Source organism: Manacus candei, unplaced genomic scaffold (genome assembly GCF_025592945.1).
Source record: "Manacus candei isolate 608988 ecotype Guabito, Panama unplaced genomic scaffold, ASM2559294v1 h1tg000118l, whole genome shotgun sequence".
In the NCBI taxonomy this organism is placed as follows: Eukaryota; Metazoa; Chordata; class Aves; order Passeriformes; family Pipridae; genus Manacus; species Manacus candei.
In genome coordinates, this window is record NW_026138166.1 from 588,920 (window position 1) to 605,349 (window position 16,430).

Sequence of the window (16,430 nt, forward strand, 5' to 3'; positions counted from 1 at the left end):
CCCCCCAGTTTTGGGGTTCCCCCCATATTTTGGGGGAGCCCCTCCCTTACTTTAGGCCCCTCCTCCCCAGTTTTGGGACCCTCCCCAATTTTTGGGACCCCCTTTTGTCCTCCACCCAAATTTTGGACTCCCCTCCCCCCAAACTCGGGGCCTCTCCCCCATCCCAACCCCCCACATTTTGAGGTCTGCCCCTCCCCCCCATTGGGGGGACACTTGGGGGGAGGGGCTGGATCCGTCACATGAAGAGACCCCCTGGAATGAGAGAGGGAAAGGGGGGACATTGGGGGGACACTGGGGGGACACTGGGGACATTGGGGGGACACTGGGGGGACACTGGGGGGACATTGGGGACATTGGGGGGACACTGGGGGGACATTGGGGACACTGGGGGGACATTGGGGACATGGGGGGTCCCCACCTGTCACCTCCAGGGTGGCCCCGGTGACGTAGCCGCTGTCCCCCGACGCCAGGAAAGCCACCACGTCTGCCACGTCTGGGGGACACCGGGGGGTGGTGGCACCTCCAAGTGTCCCCAAAGTGTCCCCAAAGTGTCCCCAACTCACCCTCAGGGTCCCCCAGTTGTCCCAGTGGCACCATCCCTGCAAACTGGAAGGGGGGGGAGACACACACACACACACGAGGGTCACCTCTGGTGTCACCTCCCCAATGTCCCCAATGTCCCCCAATGTCCCCAATGTCCCCCCAATGTCCCCCAATGACCCCCAACATCCCCAATGTCCCCCAATGTCCCCAATGACCCCCAATGTCCCCCCAATGTCCCCAATGTCCCCAATGTCCCCAATGTCCTCAATTTCCCCCAATGTCCCCAATGACCCCCAATGTCCCCAATGTCCCCAATGTCCCCCCAATGTCCCCAGGAGGTGCCACCCCCCGCTGTCACCTTGTCCAGCACTTTTAGGGGCACTTTGTCCGTCATGGGGGTGACGATAAATCCCGGCAGGACGGAATTGCAGCGGATCCCAAACCTTGGGAAGGGGATTTGGGGGGGTCAGAGGGGTCCCCCTGACCCGTGTCACCCCCCCACAGGGTGTCACCAACCCCCTCCTGGGTCACCAAACCCCCCAATCCAGTTTTCCCCCTGATTTCCCCCCAATTTTTCCCCATTTCCCTCCAAATTCCCCCAATTTCCCCCTTTTCTCCATTTCCCAATTTCCCCCCCAGTTTTCCCCATTTCTTCCCCTTTTCCCCCCAATTTCCCTCCAAATTCCCCCAATTCTCCTCCCCAATTTTTCCCCATTTCCCAATTTTCTCCCCAGTTTTCCCCAGTTCTTCCCCCTTTTCCCCCCAGTTCCCCAATTTTTCCATATTTCCCCCCAAATTCCCCCTTTTCTCTCCAATTTTTCCCCATTTCCCCCTTAAATTTTCCCAATTTCCCCCCAATTTCCCCCCATTTCTTCCTCCTTTCCGCCAGTTCCCCCCCCAATTCCCCATTTCCCCCCCAATTTCCCCCAAAATCCCCCAATTTCCCCCCCAAATCCCCTCAATTTCCCCCCAAAATCCCCCAAATTTTCCCCCCAATCCCCCAACTTTCCCCATTTCCCCCCAAATTTCCCCACTTTCCCCCCAGTTTTTCCCCCGAATTCCCCCCAAATCCCCCAATTTTCTCCCTTTCCCCCCCATTTTCCCTTGTCCCTCCCAAATGTCCCCAAATGTCCCCAGATGTCCCCCAATGTCCCCACCTGGCCACCTCCTTGGCCACGCTCCGGGTCAGCCCCTCCACCCCCCCCTTGGAGGCCGCGTAGTTGGTTTGGCCCAAATTCCCCACCTGGGGGGGAGGGGACAATGACAAAGGGGAGGGGACCCCCCTGGGACCCCCCTCGGTGTCCACACCCCCCCCCAGTGTCCCCAAAGCCCCCCAAAATTCGTGTTTCTGGGGGTTTTATCCCCAATTTTGGGGGGTTTATCCCCAGTTTTGGGCAGGGGGGAGGGGACAGTGACAAGTGACAATGACAAAGGGGGGGAGGGGACATCCCTAGACCCCCCCTGGTGTCCCCAAATTCCCCCAAAATTGGCGTTTTCAGGGGCTTCATCCCCATTTTTAGGGCTTTTACCCCCATTTCGGGGGCACTGACGGTGACAAGTGACAATGACAGTGACAAGTGACAGGGACAGTGACAAGTGACAGGGACAGTGACAAGTGGGGGTCCCACCTTGGCCACCACGCTGCCCACGAGGACCAGGGAGGCCCCCCCGGGGTCCCCCGATGTCACCAGGGCCTTTGTCACCTCCTGTGTCACCAGGAACGTCCCCTGGGGGGGCAGCGGGGGGACATCGGGGGTGGCACAACCCCCCCAATGTCCCCCAATGTCCTCAATGTCCCCCCAATGTCCCCCCAATGTCCCCAATGTCCCCAATGTCCCCCACTGTCCCCCCAATGTCCCCAATGTCCCCCAATGACCCCCCAATGTCCCCAATGACCCCCAATGACCCCCAATGTCCCCACTGTCCCCCCAATGTCCCCTCAATGTCTCCAGTGTCCCCTCTCACCTCCAGGTTCACCCCCAGCACCTCCCGGAATTCCCGCTCTCCCATCTCCAGGAACATCCGGTCGCGGGTGATCCCGGCACAGGACACCAGGACACGGGGGGGAACCCCAAAGTGCTCCTGGGGGGACATTTGGGGACATCAAGGGGTCATTTGGGGAGGACTGGGGAGGATTTGGGTCCATTTTGGGTGGATTTGGGTGGATTTGGGAATCCTGGGGTGGATTCAGGTTGGTTTTGGGCAGATTTGAGGGAGGTTTTCTTGGGATTTGGGGCCATTTGGCTGCAATTTTCCAGGAACTGGGTGGGGATTTGATGGAAATTTGGGGAATTTGGGGGGAACTTGTGGGGATTTGGGAGTCTTGGGGGTGATTTTGGGGTGGATTTGGGTCTGGGTTGGGTGGATTTGGGAATTCTGGGGTGGATTTGGGTTAATTTAGGGCAGATTTGGGGTTTTTTTCCTGCAATTTGGGGACATTTGGCTGATATTTCCCAGGAATTTGGTAGGAATCGGATGGAATTTTGAGGAAATTTGTGAGTTTTGGGGAAATCATGGGGATTTGGGAGCTTTGGGGTGATTTTGGGGTGGATTTGGGTCTAGTTTTGGGGATTTGGGAATTCTGGGGGAAATGCGAGGGAATTTGGGTCGATTTTGGAGGGAATTGTGGAGGTTTTCCTGCAATTTGGAGACGGCTGGCTGCGATTTTCCAGGAATTTGGTGGGAATCGGATGGAATTTTGGGGGAGTTTGTGGGAATTTGCAAGTTTTGGGGGAATTTGTGAGTTCTGGAGGTGATTTGGGGTGGATTTGGGTCTGGGTTGGGTGGATTTGTGGGGATTTGGGAATTCTGGGGGTGATTTGGGGTGAATTGGGGAGGATTTGGGTCGATTTTGGGTGGATTTGGGGGGGCTTTTCCTGCAATTTGGGGCCGTTTGGCTGCGATTTCCCAAGAATTTTGTGGGAATAGGAAGGAATTTGTGGGAATTTGTGAATACTGGGAGTGATTTTGGGTGGATTTGGGAATTTTGAGGGCGACATTGCGGATATCGGGGGTCACTCAGGGACACTGCGGGACACTGGGGAGGGTGTGACACTCTCGCGACATGTCACCGGTGGGGGGGAGGCGGCGGCGACATTACCTGCACCCCCCTCACCATCCCGGCGACGCTTTTGGGATCGGCCACATCCACCTGGAAAGCTCCGTGGTCGGGGGGGCAGTGCCGGGGGAGCCCTTTCGCTGTCGCCGCCGCCCCCGACATGTCGCGATCGGCCACGGCCACGCGCGCGCCCTCGCGGGCCAGGCGGCCGCTCACGGCGCGGCCGATGCCGCTGGCGCCCCCTGGCGGTTCGGAGGGCCAATGAATAACCGGGGCCATTGAGGGGTATGGGAACCGCCCCTGGCGCCCCCTGGCGACCCGGAGGACCAATGACTGCCCGATGGCACCAGTGGGGACCACTTTAACCAGTGACCCCTCCCAGTGTCACCAATAACCCCCCCAGTGACACCAGTGGGGTCTGTGACCCCTCCCGGTGTCCTCCCAGTGTCACCAGTGGGATCTAGTGTCACCAGTGACCTCCCCCAGTGTCACCAGAGTGGTCTGTGACCATCCCAGTATCACCAGTGACCCTCCTAGTATCACCAGGGTCACCTTTAACCCCTCCCAGCGTCCCTCCCGGGGGTCTCCCCGCCCTAAGTTCCCCCCCACTCCAACCCTGGGGGTCTCCCCTTCCCTCTCGCCCCCAAAACACCACAAAATCCCCCCCAAAACCCACCCGTGACCAGCGCCACGACCCCCGCCAGTCGCCCCGTCGACCTCCCCAACATGGCGGCGCCGGAAGTGAAAACCGAGACGGAGGCGCGCACGCCGCGCCGCTCTGCCCGCACCAACTCTATCGTCAGTCCTCCAGCCGCAGTTTTTCGGCTTTGCCCGGGTTTTTTTCCCCCTTTTCCCTGATTTTTCCCCTCCCATAAACACCTGAATCCCATAAACACCTGAATCCCCTCGTGGCATCGCCAAGTCCTGGATTTCACCCTCTGGGCTCCTCCAAATGTTTCCATTTTAATCCACCAACCCCATGGTTTGCTACAACCCTGAATAACAGTATTAAGAAAAAAAACACTCCGGAAATTCAAAAAATTCTCCCGGAATTCCGCGATCCGCACATGTGAATCCCACCCCAACTTCTTGGGGCGACCCAGACCCCACATGCCGGATTTTAGGACGGGGGTGAGGCCGCGTTTTTGGTCCCAAATTGGGGGGGGGGCGGGGAAGGTTGGGAATTGCAGACCCCGTTCCCGAGGGGATGATCCCATGGAAAACACAGGATGATCCCTTGAGAAAATTGGGATAAAGCATGGAAAAAGAGGCCAGAAAGAGGTGTTTGGGGTGGGAATCAGGGAGGATTTGGGGGTCTCAATTTGGGAATTCTGGATCTCATTTCCAAGGGGATGATCCCACGGGAAAACTGGGATTTTGAGGTCCCAAGCCGGGAATTTCAGATCCCATTCCCGGCGGGACGATCCCGGGACGCTCCCGCGGGAATACTGGGGCACTCCCAGGGGAACACCGGAATCCAGGGGGTCGGGAATGGGAGGCTTTGGGGTGGGATTCAGGGACGATTTTGGGAATTGTGGATCCCATGCCTAAGGGGATGATCCCATGGGAAAACTGGAACCACTGAGTCCAGAACTGACCTCAGCAGTTCCAGCAGCGGGGAGGAGATGGAGGGGGGCTTCAGGTGGGCAAACCTGACAGTGCTGACAAACAGGGAGACCACAGCCAGGGGAGGGAGGCCCGTGGAAAAGGCTCTAAAAAACCCTCCCCGAAGTTCACTCCCTCTGCTCTCTGCACTTTGGGGTTCTGGGGGTCCCCCCGTTCAGGCTGTTGCAGGTCCCTCGTGTTTTGGGGGCCCCCTCTCCGGGTTCTGCCTTTTCCGGGCTGCTGGAGATGCCGGGAATCCCAGGGGTCCCCCCTCTCGGAGCCCCCTCTTCCAGGGGCCGGGGGTCCCCGGCCCCCCACCCCTCTGGGCTCCCCCTCTCCGCGCTTCCCCTCCCGCCCCCCCAGGCTGCCGGGGGTCCCCCAGCTCCGCTGTCGCCCCTCTCTGCTCTCCCCACTCCGGGGGCCCTAAAAAAGGGGCTCGTCGCGTCCCCCCCCGCCGGCACCGGGCTGACAATGGGGGCGGCGGGGCCTGACCCCGCAACACCGACCCCCACCGCGGGGGGTCCCCGCATCCCCCCGCCCACCTCCCGCCTCTGCCGGGAACCCACCCCGGGATCCCCCCCAACAAAACCAAAACACCTCCTGAGGTCCCCCCGAGGACCATTTGCGGCTCAGCCCCAAACATCCCCCCCAAAACCCCCCGCACACCCCCAACCCACCGCAGCCGAGCTCCCCCTCCCCGCCCGCTCAGGGGGGCGATGCTCCTCCTCTTCCTCCTCCTTTGCCTCTGCCCGCTCCTCCTCCCCCCGCTCCATCCCCGAGCCGGGAGCTCGAGGTGAGTTGGGGGGCCCCGATGGCAAAGGGGCAGAGGGGAAGGAGAAGAGGGGCTGGGAGCCCCAAAGTGAGCGAGAGAGGGGGTGGGTCAGTGCCAAAGCAGCGGGGGGCGACGGGCAAAGGGTGGGAGAGGGGAAGAAGGGGAGGTGGGAGAGCGGCAAAGGGGTTCCCGTGGGGGTCCCTTCGTGTCCCCACAGCTCGATCCCTGGAGAGGAGGGACCCCCGGGCCCCAGCGGCTGATGGGGGCCGGGATGTTTGTTGGGAATTCCCGGCAGGCCGAACAAAGGCCCCGGCCACGCGTCGGGAACTCTTTGATTGTCCCCAACAGTGGCGGGAGTTCCCCAATTCCCGCCCCCCAAAGTGGGGAGGTGGGAGAGGGGGAAGCCTGGGAGTGTTTTTTGGGGTGAGTGTTGGGGCTGTCGGGGGGCAGAGTGCTGGGGAAGGGGGTTTTGGGGGATGCCAGGGCCGAGGAAAGGGGAGTGCGGGGCTCTGGAGAGGTGGGATGGGGGGTCGGGGGAGATCCCCTGCCCAGGGGTCGGCGGTGTGGGGGAAAGGGAGGTCCTGGGGGTCGGGAGAATGGGCAGAACCCGGGGTTCAGGGGGTCCCCCCGTGTTCCAAAGAAAAGGGTCCTGTGGGTTGTGGAAAAGGCAGGCCTGGGGGTGCAGGGGGTAGCAGCGTGAAGGAAAAGCAGGGCCTGGGGGCTGGGAGAGGCGGGCTGGGCGGGAAAGGAGGTTGCAGGGGGGTCTTAGTGCAGAATAAGGGGGTGCCAGGGGGTTCCTGTGGCCAGGAATGGGGCTTTGGGGGTGTCCCAGAGTGAAGGCAAAAGGGGGCCTGTAGGGACTGGGAGAGGAGGCCCAGGGGGTCTCTCGGGTCCTTGTGTCCAGGAAAGGAGGGTGCAGGGACCTCCAGTGTGAGGGAAAGGGGGTTCAGTGGGTGGGGAGAGCCGGGATGTGCAGGAAGGGCAGTTCAGGGGTGCCGGGTGTTGAGGAAAGGAGGGGTTGGGGAGTGGGAAAGGCAGGAGTGGGGGTGGAGGGGGTGGCAGGGTGAAGGAGAAGGGAGGGTGTGGGGACTTGGAGAGGTGGGATGGCTGGGAAAGGGGGTGCAGGGGGGTCCTGGAGCTGAGGAAGGGGGTGAGAATGCCAGTGTTGGAGAGGAGGTGCAGGGGGGTCCTGATGGGCAGGAATGGGGGTCCAGGGAGTGGCAGGGTAAAGGAAAAGGGAGTCTGGGAGAGGCAGGATGGCTGGGAAAGGGGGTGCAGGGGGTTCTGGAGCTGGGGAAGTGGGTGCAGGGGGTGGTAGTCTGGATAAGGGGGTGCAGGGAGGATCTGATGTCCAGGAATGAGGCGTTCAGTGGGTCCCTGGGACACTCTAGGACTACCCTGCAGGATAAGGCAGGAGTGGGGAAGTGGGGAGACAGGGAGATTTGGGGGTCAGGGTGGTCCCAGGGTCAAGGCAAGGGAGAAAGGGGGAGAGCTGTGAGAACTGGGAAGGGGCTCCAGGGGGGCCCAGGGTCATGGAACTGCAGGACCCCCAGCAACCCAGAGAGGGCGGGACCCTGGAGAGGGGGGCCCCCAATACATGTGGGACCCCCAACAGCCAAAAAAAGAGGGGCCTCCAGAACCCCAAAGTGGAGAGACTTGAGAGGGGGAACTCAAGGATGGGTTTTTTTGGTCTGAACTTTGGAGTTTCGGGGGGCTTTTTGGGCTGAAACTTGGTGTTTTGGAGGTTTTTATGCACACAGGATGCCCAGTGACTTCTAGAGATGGACTTGGGTAGGAGGAACCCCCAACCCAATGCGCTCAGCCCTTGTTTTTCCCCTCCATCAGGATTTCTCCTTCCCAAAGCTTGGCCAGATGAAGGAGGCTGTGAGGAAGAGGAAGATGCCATGGGCCCCCCAGGCAGGTGAGGAAGAAGTCAGTACCCCTTTGCCCTGTCTTGTCCTGTATCTCCCAGCCCAGCATCGCCCCCGGCTGCAGGACAACCCCGCTGCCGCCGCCGTCCTGCCGGGGCCGGATTTGGGGGGATGTCCTTGGCCTTCCCTCTGGACCGGAGGCAAATCCTTTCCCTGAGCTTCTTACTTCCACTTCTTGTTCCTTTTCCTTCCTTCTTCCTGCTCCTTGTTCCTCCCTCTCCTTCTTCCTTATGTTTTTTCCTTTCTCTCCTTCTTTCTTCTCCTTCCTTTCTCTCCTTTCTCCTTTTTCTTTGTTCTGTCTTCTCCTTCCTTTTCATCATTCCTTGTCTCCTTGCTCCTTCCTTCTCTCAGGACCAGCGTGGCCAGCAGGACCAGGGCAGTGGTTCTTCCCCTGTACTTGGCACTGGTGAGGCCACACCTGGAGTGCTGTGTCCAGTTCTGGGCCTTCTTCATCTTTCCTTCTTCCTTCCTTTTTCTTCCTTTCTTCTTCTTTGTTTCTTCTTCTTCTTCCTTCCTCTCTGTGTTTCTTTTTCTTCTTGCTCTTTCCCTCCATATTTCTTCCTTTCCTTTTTCCTTCTCTACCCTCCTTTTTCTCTGTCTTCCTTCTCCTCCTTCTTCCCTCTGGGCCGGAGGCAAATCCCCTCCCTGTCCTTCCTTCCTGCCCCAGGCCCCGAGCTGAGGACGGAGGGCACGGAGGACAAATCCCCCCAGCAGAGCCTGGTGGGAGAGGCCCTTTTGAAGGGCTCCACGGCACAGGAAGGCAGCGGGGAGGAAAAGGGCCGGAGATCCCTCAGGAGGAGGGGCTCCAAAGCCAGCCCTGGGTGCTCTGAGGAGGAAAGACCCACCCTGTGCCGGGAAGGCGGCTGGAGCTTGAGCCGGAGCGTGAGCCGGAGCTGCGAACTGGTGGTCCCTGAGCAGCCTCCCAGCAGGGAGAAGCCCTTCAGGTGCTTGGAATGTGGGAAGAGCTTCAACAGCAGCTCCAAGCTCCTCGCCCACCAGCGTGTCCACACAGGGGAACGGCCCTTCGAGTGTGAGGAATGTGGGAAGACCTTCCTCTATAGCTCCCACCTCCTCACCCACCGCCGGGCGCACACGGGGGAACGGCCCTACAAGTGCTTGGAATGCAGGAAGGGCTTCAGCGTCAGCTCCCGCCTGATCTGTCACCAGCAGATCCACACTGGGGAACGGGGACCCCAACCCTACAAATGTGGGGAATGCAAGAAAAACTTCACATACAATTCTCAACTCGTCGCCCACGAGCTCATGCACACGGGGGAGAAGCCCTACGAGTGTGAGGAGTGTGGGAAGACGTCTCGGAGCAGCTCGGAGCTCCTCAAGCACCAGCAGACACATACGGATGAGAGGCCCTTCTGCTGCACCGACTGTGGGAAGGGCTTCAAACAGAACTCTGCCCTCATTACTCACCGGCGCATCCACACTGGGGAGAGACCCTACAAGTGTGGGGAGTGTGGGAAGAGCTTCAGGCAGAGCTCTGACTTGACCAGACACCAACGGACCCACCAGTAAGGGAAGCCCTGTGAGTACCTCGACTGCGGGAAGAGGGATCCATCTTGGGAACAGGTTTGGTGACCCACATTCCCAGTGACCCACCTTGGGAACAGGTTTGGTGACCCACATTCCCAGTGACCCACATTGGGAACAGGTTTGGTGACCCACATTCCCAGTGACCCACCTTGGGAACAGGTTTGGTGACCCACATTCCCAGTGACCCACCTTGGGAAGACCCCTGGCTGGTGGACTGTGGCAGGATAGTCCCAGCCTGGCCAGACCCAAGGTCCAATCAAGCTCATAATCAAGCTGTCACACAAGATCAACTGCTGGAGCCAGGGGGTTGTCTCAGTGTTAACTCTGCTCAAACCATCCTGATTGGTCCAACGTTGAACACACACCCTGCTGGTTGAAGTCTGAGTTGACAGATAAGCTGAGAGCTGGCCTGGAAAGGTGGGCCTGGCACTCAATCACTTTATCCTATAAAAAGTCCAGTCCCCTCTCATGCAGTCGGGTTCTTTCTGACAAAACCCTCCCTAGGGGGTGTGTGGAGATTCCTCCCTTGACTGGGGATGCCCTCCAAGGTCACTCCTCAAGGCTGAGAGAAAGAGCTCTCCCCACAGGCATTGGTCTGGGTGAGTTACATCAGATCTCTACTTAATAATTATTTCTGTTTGCCAGCTTTAATAGAACTGCTTCAATAAATGCTTTGTTACAGTGCCCTGTCCTACTTCATGCTGTATTAGACTCTACTAGTAGATTTTTAGTGTTTATATTGTTTTAATGTTTCTGTTGTGCAGTAATTAGTTCTGATTAAGGGTTTTTGTCTGATCAGTCGTATAAAGTACATTATTCATTTTATATAAATATTCTTGTTTTACCATCATTAAAACCTGCGGGACAAAGTGATTTAAGAGCTCTGTAATTCCTTTAAAGTAAACACAGTCCAGGGCTAAGAGAGGATTGAGCTGCACCCAAACCCTTCCCTGGGAAGGAGTTCAGAAAGCCAGGGAGTCCTTCCTGCACCTCCAGACTCTCTGGCAAGGCTTTGCTTTTTAAAACTTTGTTCGAGCCTTCCACTCTCCCATGACGGGGTCTCCACATCCTCCTGGTTCCCCTTGTGTCGTGGTTTGACCCTGGCCAGATGCCAGGGGCCTGTTGAAACCACTCCACTACCCTCCTGTCTGAGTGTAAATAGACTGGAATGTTTTGCTAAGGAGGATGAGTTCTGAAGTAGACCAAAGTCCTCTCTCTCAGCAATTGTAAATCCAAAATTAAGAGGCTCCAATCGAGGAAGTATGGAAAAAAGGAAGAGATAACAGCCCTTTATTAAAGGATATTTGTGTATTGGCAAAACCAGCAAAAGAACACAAAACCAACTAAACAATAATCCTGTGCCCAAAAAGTCCCCTTCAAAAAAAGGAAAGAGTTTGATACTTCCCTGTGCTCTGGCGCAATTCCAATCCCGGTTGATAGGACAGGAGCTGTTGGATCCCCAGAGGGGCGGGGCCTGCAGTGCTGGGTGTTGGCCAGCAGGGGGCGCTGTTGGATCCCTGGAGGGGCGGGGCCTGCAGTGCTGGGTGTTGGCCAGCAGGGGGCGCTGTTGGATCTCTAAGGGGCGGGGCCTGCAGTGCTGGGTGTTGGCCAGCAGGGGGCGCTGTTGGATCTCTAAGGGGCGGGGCCTGCAGTGCTGGGTGTTGGCCAGCAGGGGGCGCTGTTGGATCTCTAAGGGGCGGGGCCTGCAGTGCTCGGTGTTGGCCAGCAGGGGGCGCTGTTGGGCCCCGGATCGCAGCAAAAGCCGAAAATGGAGATTTTCCCCCGAGGAGGGGAAGGGGAAAAGGGGAAAGAAGGGCGGTTTCTTTCCCACTAAACTCACGCTGTCTGTGCCTGGCTGTGGTCAGGACTCCCCTTTTTTCGTCGATGAGCACAAAACTCTCCGATGAAATCTGAGCAGATTGGGGCTGGAGACAGAGCAGTGTGCAGGCAAGCCGAGGCCGGAGAGCAGCCAGATGACCAGGTCGAGAGCAAAACGACCTCAGAGCTTTTTCCAACACACACCCCCCTTGCCTCCGTTAAGGCAAAAAGTGAAGTGCCACTTTCCAAGGAGAGGAGGGGAGAAAAAACCTCCTCAGGAGCCCCCCCCAGCCCCAGAGAGAGCTGTCAGGCTGGAATGTAGTTCTGCCAGCCAGCTCCTTTGGGTAGGTAATCACCCAAGGCAGAAAACTGTCCTCCCCATTCAACATCCCTCCCCCACAGGCAGCAGGGGAAAAAAAATTCCTGTTCAGTTTTTTAGAACAAGTAAACCCGTGACACTGGGGAACAAATCCCCCAGTTTATTTCCCCCATCTCTACACTGTCGTCTCCTTTGAACACTAGGCTGGGCAGGGATTCTTACTGTCATTGGATCTCTGTGAACACAAACGGAGCTGTCCTTGGGGGCTGAATGACTGCAAGGCTCATAAGTTAACACAGCAGTGAGGACTTGTGCTCCACATCCCAGCAGCTGTGCCACAGGGAACTGTGTTACTGGTAAATTTCATTGAATCTGGCACAGTGCTACAGACAGAGCCCATTCATCCTGGGTTTGATCCTACTAATTTTCTTCTCATCGAAACCCCCTTTCCATACTTGTTGGGTTTAACAGCCTTTGCAACACCTTGCAAAGCACCATGACACAAAAGAACTGGTTAATATTCAAGGATCACTTCTATCGAGCTCAAGAGAGTTTCATCCTAAAAAGCAGGAAGTCAGGCAAAAATTCCAGGAGGCCTGCATGGATGGCTTGACAAGGAGCTTGTTGTTCAAACACAAAAAGGAAGCTTACAGAGAGTGGATGCAAAGAAAGAAAACAGAAATGTTATCTGGGCATGCAGGGGTGAAGTTGGTAAAGCCAAAGCCCAAATGGAACTGAATCAGGCCAGTGATGTCAGAGACAACAGGAAGGACTTCTTTAAGTCTGTAGGTGACAAAAGGAAAAGCAGGGAAAATGTGGGCCCATCTCTCAACAAGATGGGGGAGCTTGTTCCAGAGGACAGGAAAAAAGCAGGAATACTGAATGTCTTCTTTGCCTACATCTTTCCTGGCTTTTCCCAACCTTCAAGGATTGGGACAACTGACTCTAGGAAACCCTGTTCCAGAACAGGCCTTGGACTAGAGCACCTTAGTCTTTCAGTAATTAAGTGCAGAGGGTGAGCAGTAGTGTGAGAAAAATCTCATTTATTAAATTTAGACAAATGGCAAAAGTTTGCAAAACAAAATGAATGAAACGAAAAGGAAAAATTAATTACAACACATGTTGGGTGTCCTAGGCATGCAGGATTCCCAGGAACACACCTCCAATTCAAAAGTCCCGCTTTTTAAACATTCTTAAGGTTCAACCCTGATTATGTCATAGAAGAGGTGTTCCCCTCCCCCTGGTTGGCTGTGTTGTGCTGGGAGGTGGAGTGTCCAGCAGCACGGCGGCTTCCAGGACCAGCCATATGGTATAAGGGGTTTCCTTACCAATATTCATTTTACAGTTCCCTATTCCCGTCCCCAGGTTTCCCTGACACCGATTCCAGGCTGAATCTGGTGTCTTACAACTCCATGATATGCCTTATAGGTTAGTAAAGAAAAACTCCTACGTTAGTGATTTGTTTAATTCATTTGCTTGTAATAAAACCTATTTTTTATTTCCCACACCATCCCTCCCAGAGCCCAGGGAAGGACTGAGGGGCCTTGGCTGATTGTCCCTGACCCTCCCCTGCCCCAACACCAAGCTGTGCTCCTTGGGGACGGTGCTTGGACAGCCCCAGTCAGACTCTGTTTCCCGCTGTGCCCCCAAACCACTGGGTGCCCCAGGGGACGTGGGAACACACATGGACACGGGAAGGCACCCGTGGAGGTGGGAACACACACACCCAGACAGACACAGAGCATTTGTTTTGCTGCAGGGGTTTATTGATTCTTGCAGGGAAATTGCCAGGGCACCCAGGGGATCAGGGGGGTCCTCCAGGGATGATCATCTCCTCATGCCGCTGGAGGGGGCCAGGACACGGGTGTCACCACCACTTCCAGTCCTGAAAGACAGAGCCCCAAACGTCACCCCCGGTGCCCACAGGGACATGGGAGGGGCCTTGTCCCCACCCTGTCTGTCTGCAGGGAGCTGGGGCAGGAGAAGGGAATTGGATGCTGAGATCCATGTGGCCCCCAGAGCCCCCCAGGCCGAGATGCTCTGACACCTCCCCGAGCCCCTCCCTGCCCTCCCGGTGAGCCTGGGGGTCTGCAGAGCCCCCAGTGCAAGGCCAGGCTTGGGGGCAGCTCTGTCCAGCTGCCCCGGGACACGGAGCAGGGACAGCCCCCTGCGTGTCCCTCTGCTGTCCCCAAGCTCTGCCCACTGCAGAGGGCTCAGGGACCCCCCAGGGCCCTGCCAGGCTCCTTTGGGGGGCTGAGGAGCCTCCCATATTTCTCACCTGGACATGCAGAGAGGCAGCCGAGCGTCACTCACGCAGCAGCTCCACCAGGTCAACTATGGGGGGCTGGGGACAAAGGCAGGGTTAGAGACACACTGGGGTAAAATGGGACACACTGGGATGTACTGGGGCACACTGGGGTGGACTGGGACACACTGGGCTTGAGTGGGACACACTGGGGTGGACTGGGGCACACTGGGATGCAAGGGAGGGTCATGACCATGAGAGGGGAGGGTCTGTGCCCAGCAGAACTCGGGGTACCCACCTCAGACCTCTTCACTCGATTGGAACTTATGCTTCCCTGTAGAGAGAGTGTGAGGTGTCACTGGTCACTGGGGTGTTCCCAGGCCCAGGAGGGATGGGGGGACTACATTTCCCCCCATTTCCCACACTGGGGACATCCCAACTCCAGGACTTACCCCAGCACATCCACCTCCTGCTATTCCCCAGAGTGGCTGGGGAAGGAGAGCAAAGGTTTAAGCAGGATTGGCCCCTGTGGGGCTGGGGGAGGGACACGGGTGTCCCCAGACCCCCCAGCCCATGGTTGGCCCCTGGTCTGAGGGGGAAAATCCCTTCTGCTCCCCCCAGCCCCACTGCACCCAGTTTCCCCCGGGATCCCTGTTCCTGCAGGGCCCAGGGTGGGGATGGAGACAAGGAGAGCCAGGGGAATTCAGGGCCTGCAGGAGGGTGGGGGGAAGGAGGAGGGGACCCAAAGAGGTGAAGTGGGTGGAATTGGGGATCCCACAGGATGGGCATTGGGGTGTGCAAGGGATGGGACTGTGGGGGATGCGGGTGAGGAGGAAGGGATTGCAGTGGAGGGGACCCAGGGAATGAAGCAGGGCAGGGGTGGGGGCAGGAGAAATGGGGAAGGGGAGAAAACTGGACAGGATTGGGAGGGTCTTTGGGACTGAGGGGTCAAGGAAGGGGATTTCTGGACACGAGTGTCATGGGCAATGGGAAAGGGAAAGGATTAGAGGAGAAAGAGGGGAAGAAATGGTGTGGGAATGATGCCCAGTGTGTGTGGTGGGGTGGACTGGGGTGTGTGGGAATAGAGTGGGGGCCCTGAGGAAGGGCCTCCCCAGTGCACACTGGGGTGGACTGGGGAGCACTGGGATGGCCTGGAGGGTGGTGGCCACCAGAGGGGAGGGTCTGGGCCCAGCACAAGCCCTGGTACTCACGCTTATCACGGCTCCCTGTAGAGAGACAAGGAGACATCACTGGTCACTGGGGTGTCCCCAGGGCCAGGAAGGGATGGGGGGCCCAAAGTGCCCCCCATTTCCCACACTGGGTGCCCCCAACTCCCGGACTTACCCCCCCGCAGGCATCGCCGCTGGCCTGAAAGGGCTGCAGGAGGAGAGCAAAGGCTTGGTTGGGGTTGGCCTTGTGGGGCTGGGGGGCACACGGGTGTCCCCACCCCCTCCAGCCCCGGCTGCCCCCCGGGCTGAGCGGGGCTCTTTGGGATTGCGGCTCCCAGGCAAGCTGGGGACACCAGTGCAGGGGGAAAGGCAAGGCATTGAGGGCAAAGCCTGGAGGAAAGGCCCTGGGAAGGGGCCATGGCAGGGCATTTCCCAGTTGGTGCCAGTTCAGCCTGGCCAGGCCTTGTCCCACTTGAGCCCAGGGTGGAGCTTGGGCCTGTTTGTCCTCCTTGGACTCCAGTGGGGCTTGGCCCAGTTCCACCCAGTTTGGGTGGGGCCTTTGCCTTGGCTGGGAAAGAGAGGAGATGGTGGGGAGATGCCCAAGGGGACCAAGAGGATGGGATGGGGAGTCCCAAAAAGGTGGGATTTGGGGTCAGAAAGAGCAGGAAGCGTTGGGACTGTGCCAGGACGGAGCCGGGTGCAAGCATCCCGTGAGGAAGCGGAGCTGCAGCAGCAGAAGTTGAATTGTGGGAAGGGGAAGGAGAGAGGGAATTGTGGCCAGAAGAAAGTGGCCTGGCCCGGGGCTGGGGGTTCTGAGGAGTGCTGGAGGAGCCCCTGGATTGGGAAGGGGCCCATCCCTGAGCCCATGGCCGGTTCATGGGGGCCTCACCTTGGCATCTGCCGGGGGGCTCATCAGGATGGTGAAGAGCAGGGCCACGCTGAGCACAGCGACCTTCATCTTCCTCTGGGCCTGGGCAGCGCTGGCTGAGGCTGCACAAGGGCAGGAGCACATTTATCTCTGCCGGGACTCCTCCCTGCCCCCTCCCCGAGAGCCCCCGGGGCAAAGCCCGGCTGGGCACAGCCCCCAGCCCTGGCCACAAGCCCAGCCCTGGCACAGAGTCCATCCCGCCTGCGGCACCCATCCAGCCACCTTCCCCGGCATCCCTCCAGCTTCCTGCACGGGGCAGCTGCCCCTGGAAGGGCCCAGGGCCCTGGGGGTGTCAAGGGGGTGGGCAGGGAGCTGAAAGCAGCTGCATACCCTGTGGGGACAATCCCACACAACACAATCCATCCTCCAACATCCCCCAAAGCCTGATCCCCCCATGTCCTCCTGCCCATCCCTTCCAGAGCTTCCCCTCTGGGACACCCCAGAGCTCAGCCCAGCCCCAAACCCGGCATGTCTGAGCACAATTGTCCCTGTTCCCA

At 58.3% G+C, this 16,430-nt stretch overlaps 1 protein-coding gene and 1 long non-coding RNA gene across 2 annotated transcripts; both read right to left on the reverse strand.

Annotated features, from left to right (window-relative positions):
* Window positions 1–200: 200 nt before the first annotated feature.
* On the reverse strand, window positions 201–4,329 carry LOC127462018 ((3R)-3-hydroxyacyl-CoA dehydrogenase-like). The gene is made up of 8 exons (XM_051770276.1): window positions 4,278–4,329; window positions 3,644–3,843; window positions 2,509–2,625; window positions 2,172–2,270; window positions 1,701–1,786; window positions 902–986; window positions 419–493; window positions 201–252 (listed from the first exon to the last, which is right to left on the reverse strand). Exons 1-7 carry the CDS (start codon window positions 4,327–4,329, stop codon window positions 422–424), a joined length of 711 nt encoding a protein of 236 aa, XP_051626236.1. The 3' UTR covers window positions 201–252; window positions 419–421.
* An 8,970-nt stretch (window positions 4,330–13,299) lies between these two features.
* LOC127462004 (uncharacterized) lies at window positions 13,300–14,171 on the reverse strand. The gene is made up of 3 exons (XR_007900276.1): window positions 14,135–14,171; window positions 13,870–13,935; window positions 13,300–13,476 (listed from the first exon to the last, which is right to left on the reverse strand). It is a non-coding gene; the product is annotated as an uncharacterized LOC127462004 (long non-coding RNA).
* Between the last annotated feature and the right edge of the window lie 2,259 nt (window positions 14,172–16,430).

What these genes read in the sequence shown, in the direction of transcription:
- LOC127462018 (XM_051770276.1), bottom strand. Translation starts at nt 4,329, where the DNA reads ATGTTGGGGAGGTCGACGGGGCGACTGGCGGGGGTCGTGGCGCTGGTC. An exon ending in TGCTGGGGGTGAACCTGGAG is followed by an intron (nt 2,271 to 2,508) that starts GTGAGAGGGGAC and finishes CTGCCCCCCCAG; the next exon opens with GGGACGTTCCTGGTGACACA. An exon ending in CCCTAAAAGTGCTGGACAAG is followed by an intron (nt 494 to 901) that starts GTGACAGCGGGG and finishes GGTGTCCCCCAG; the next exon opens with ACGTGGCAGACGTGGTGGCT.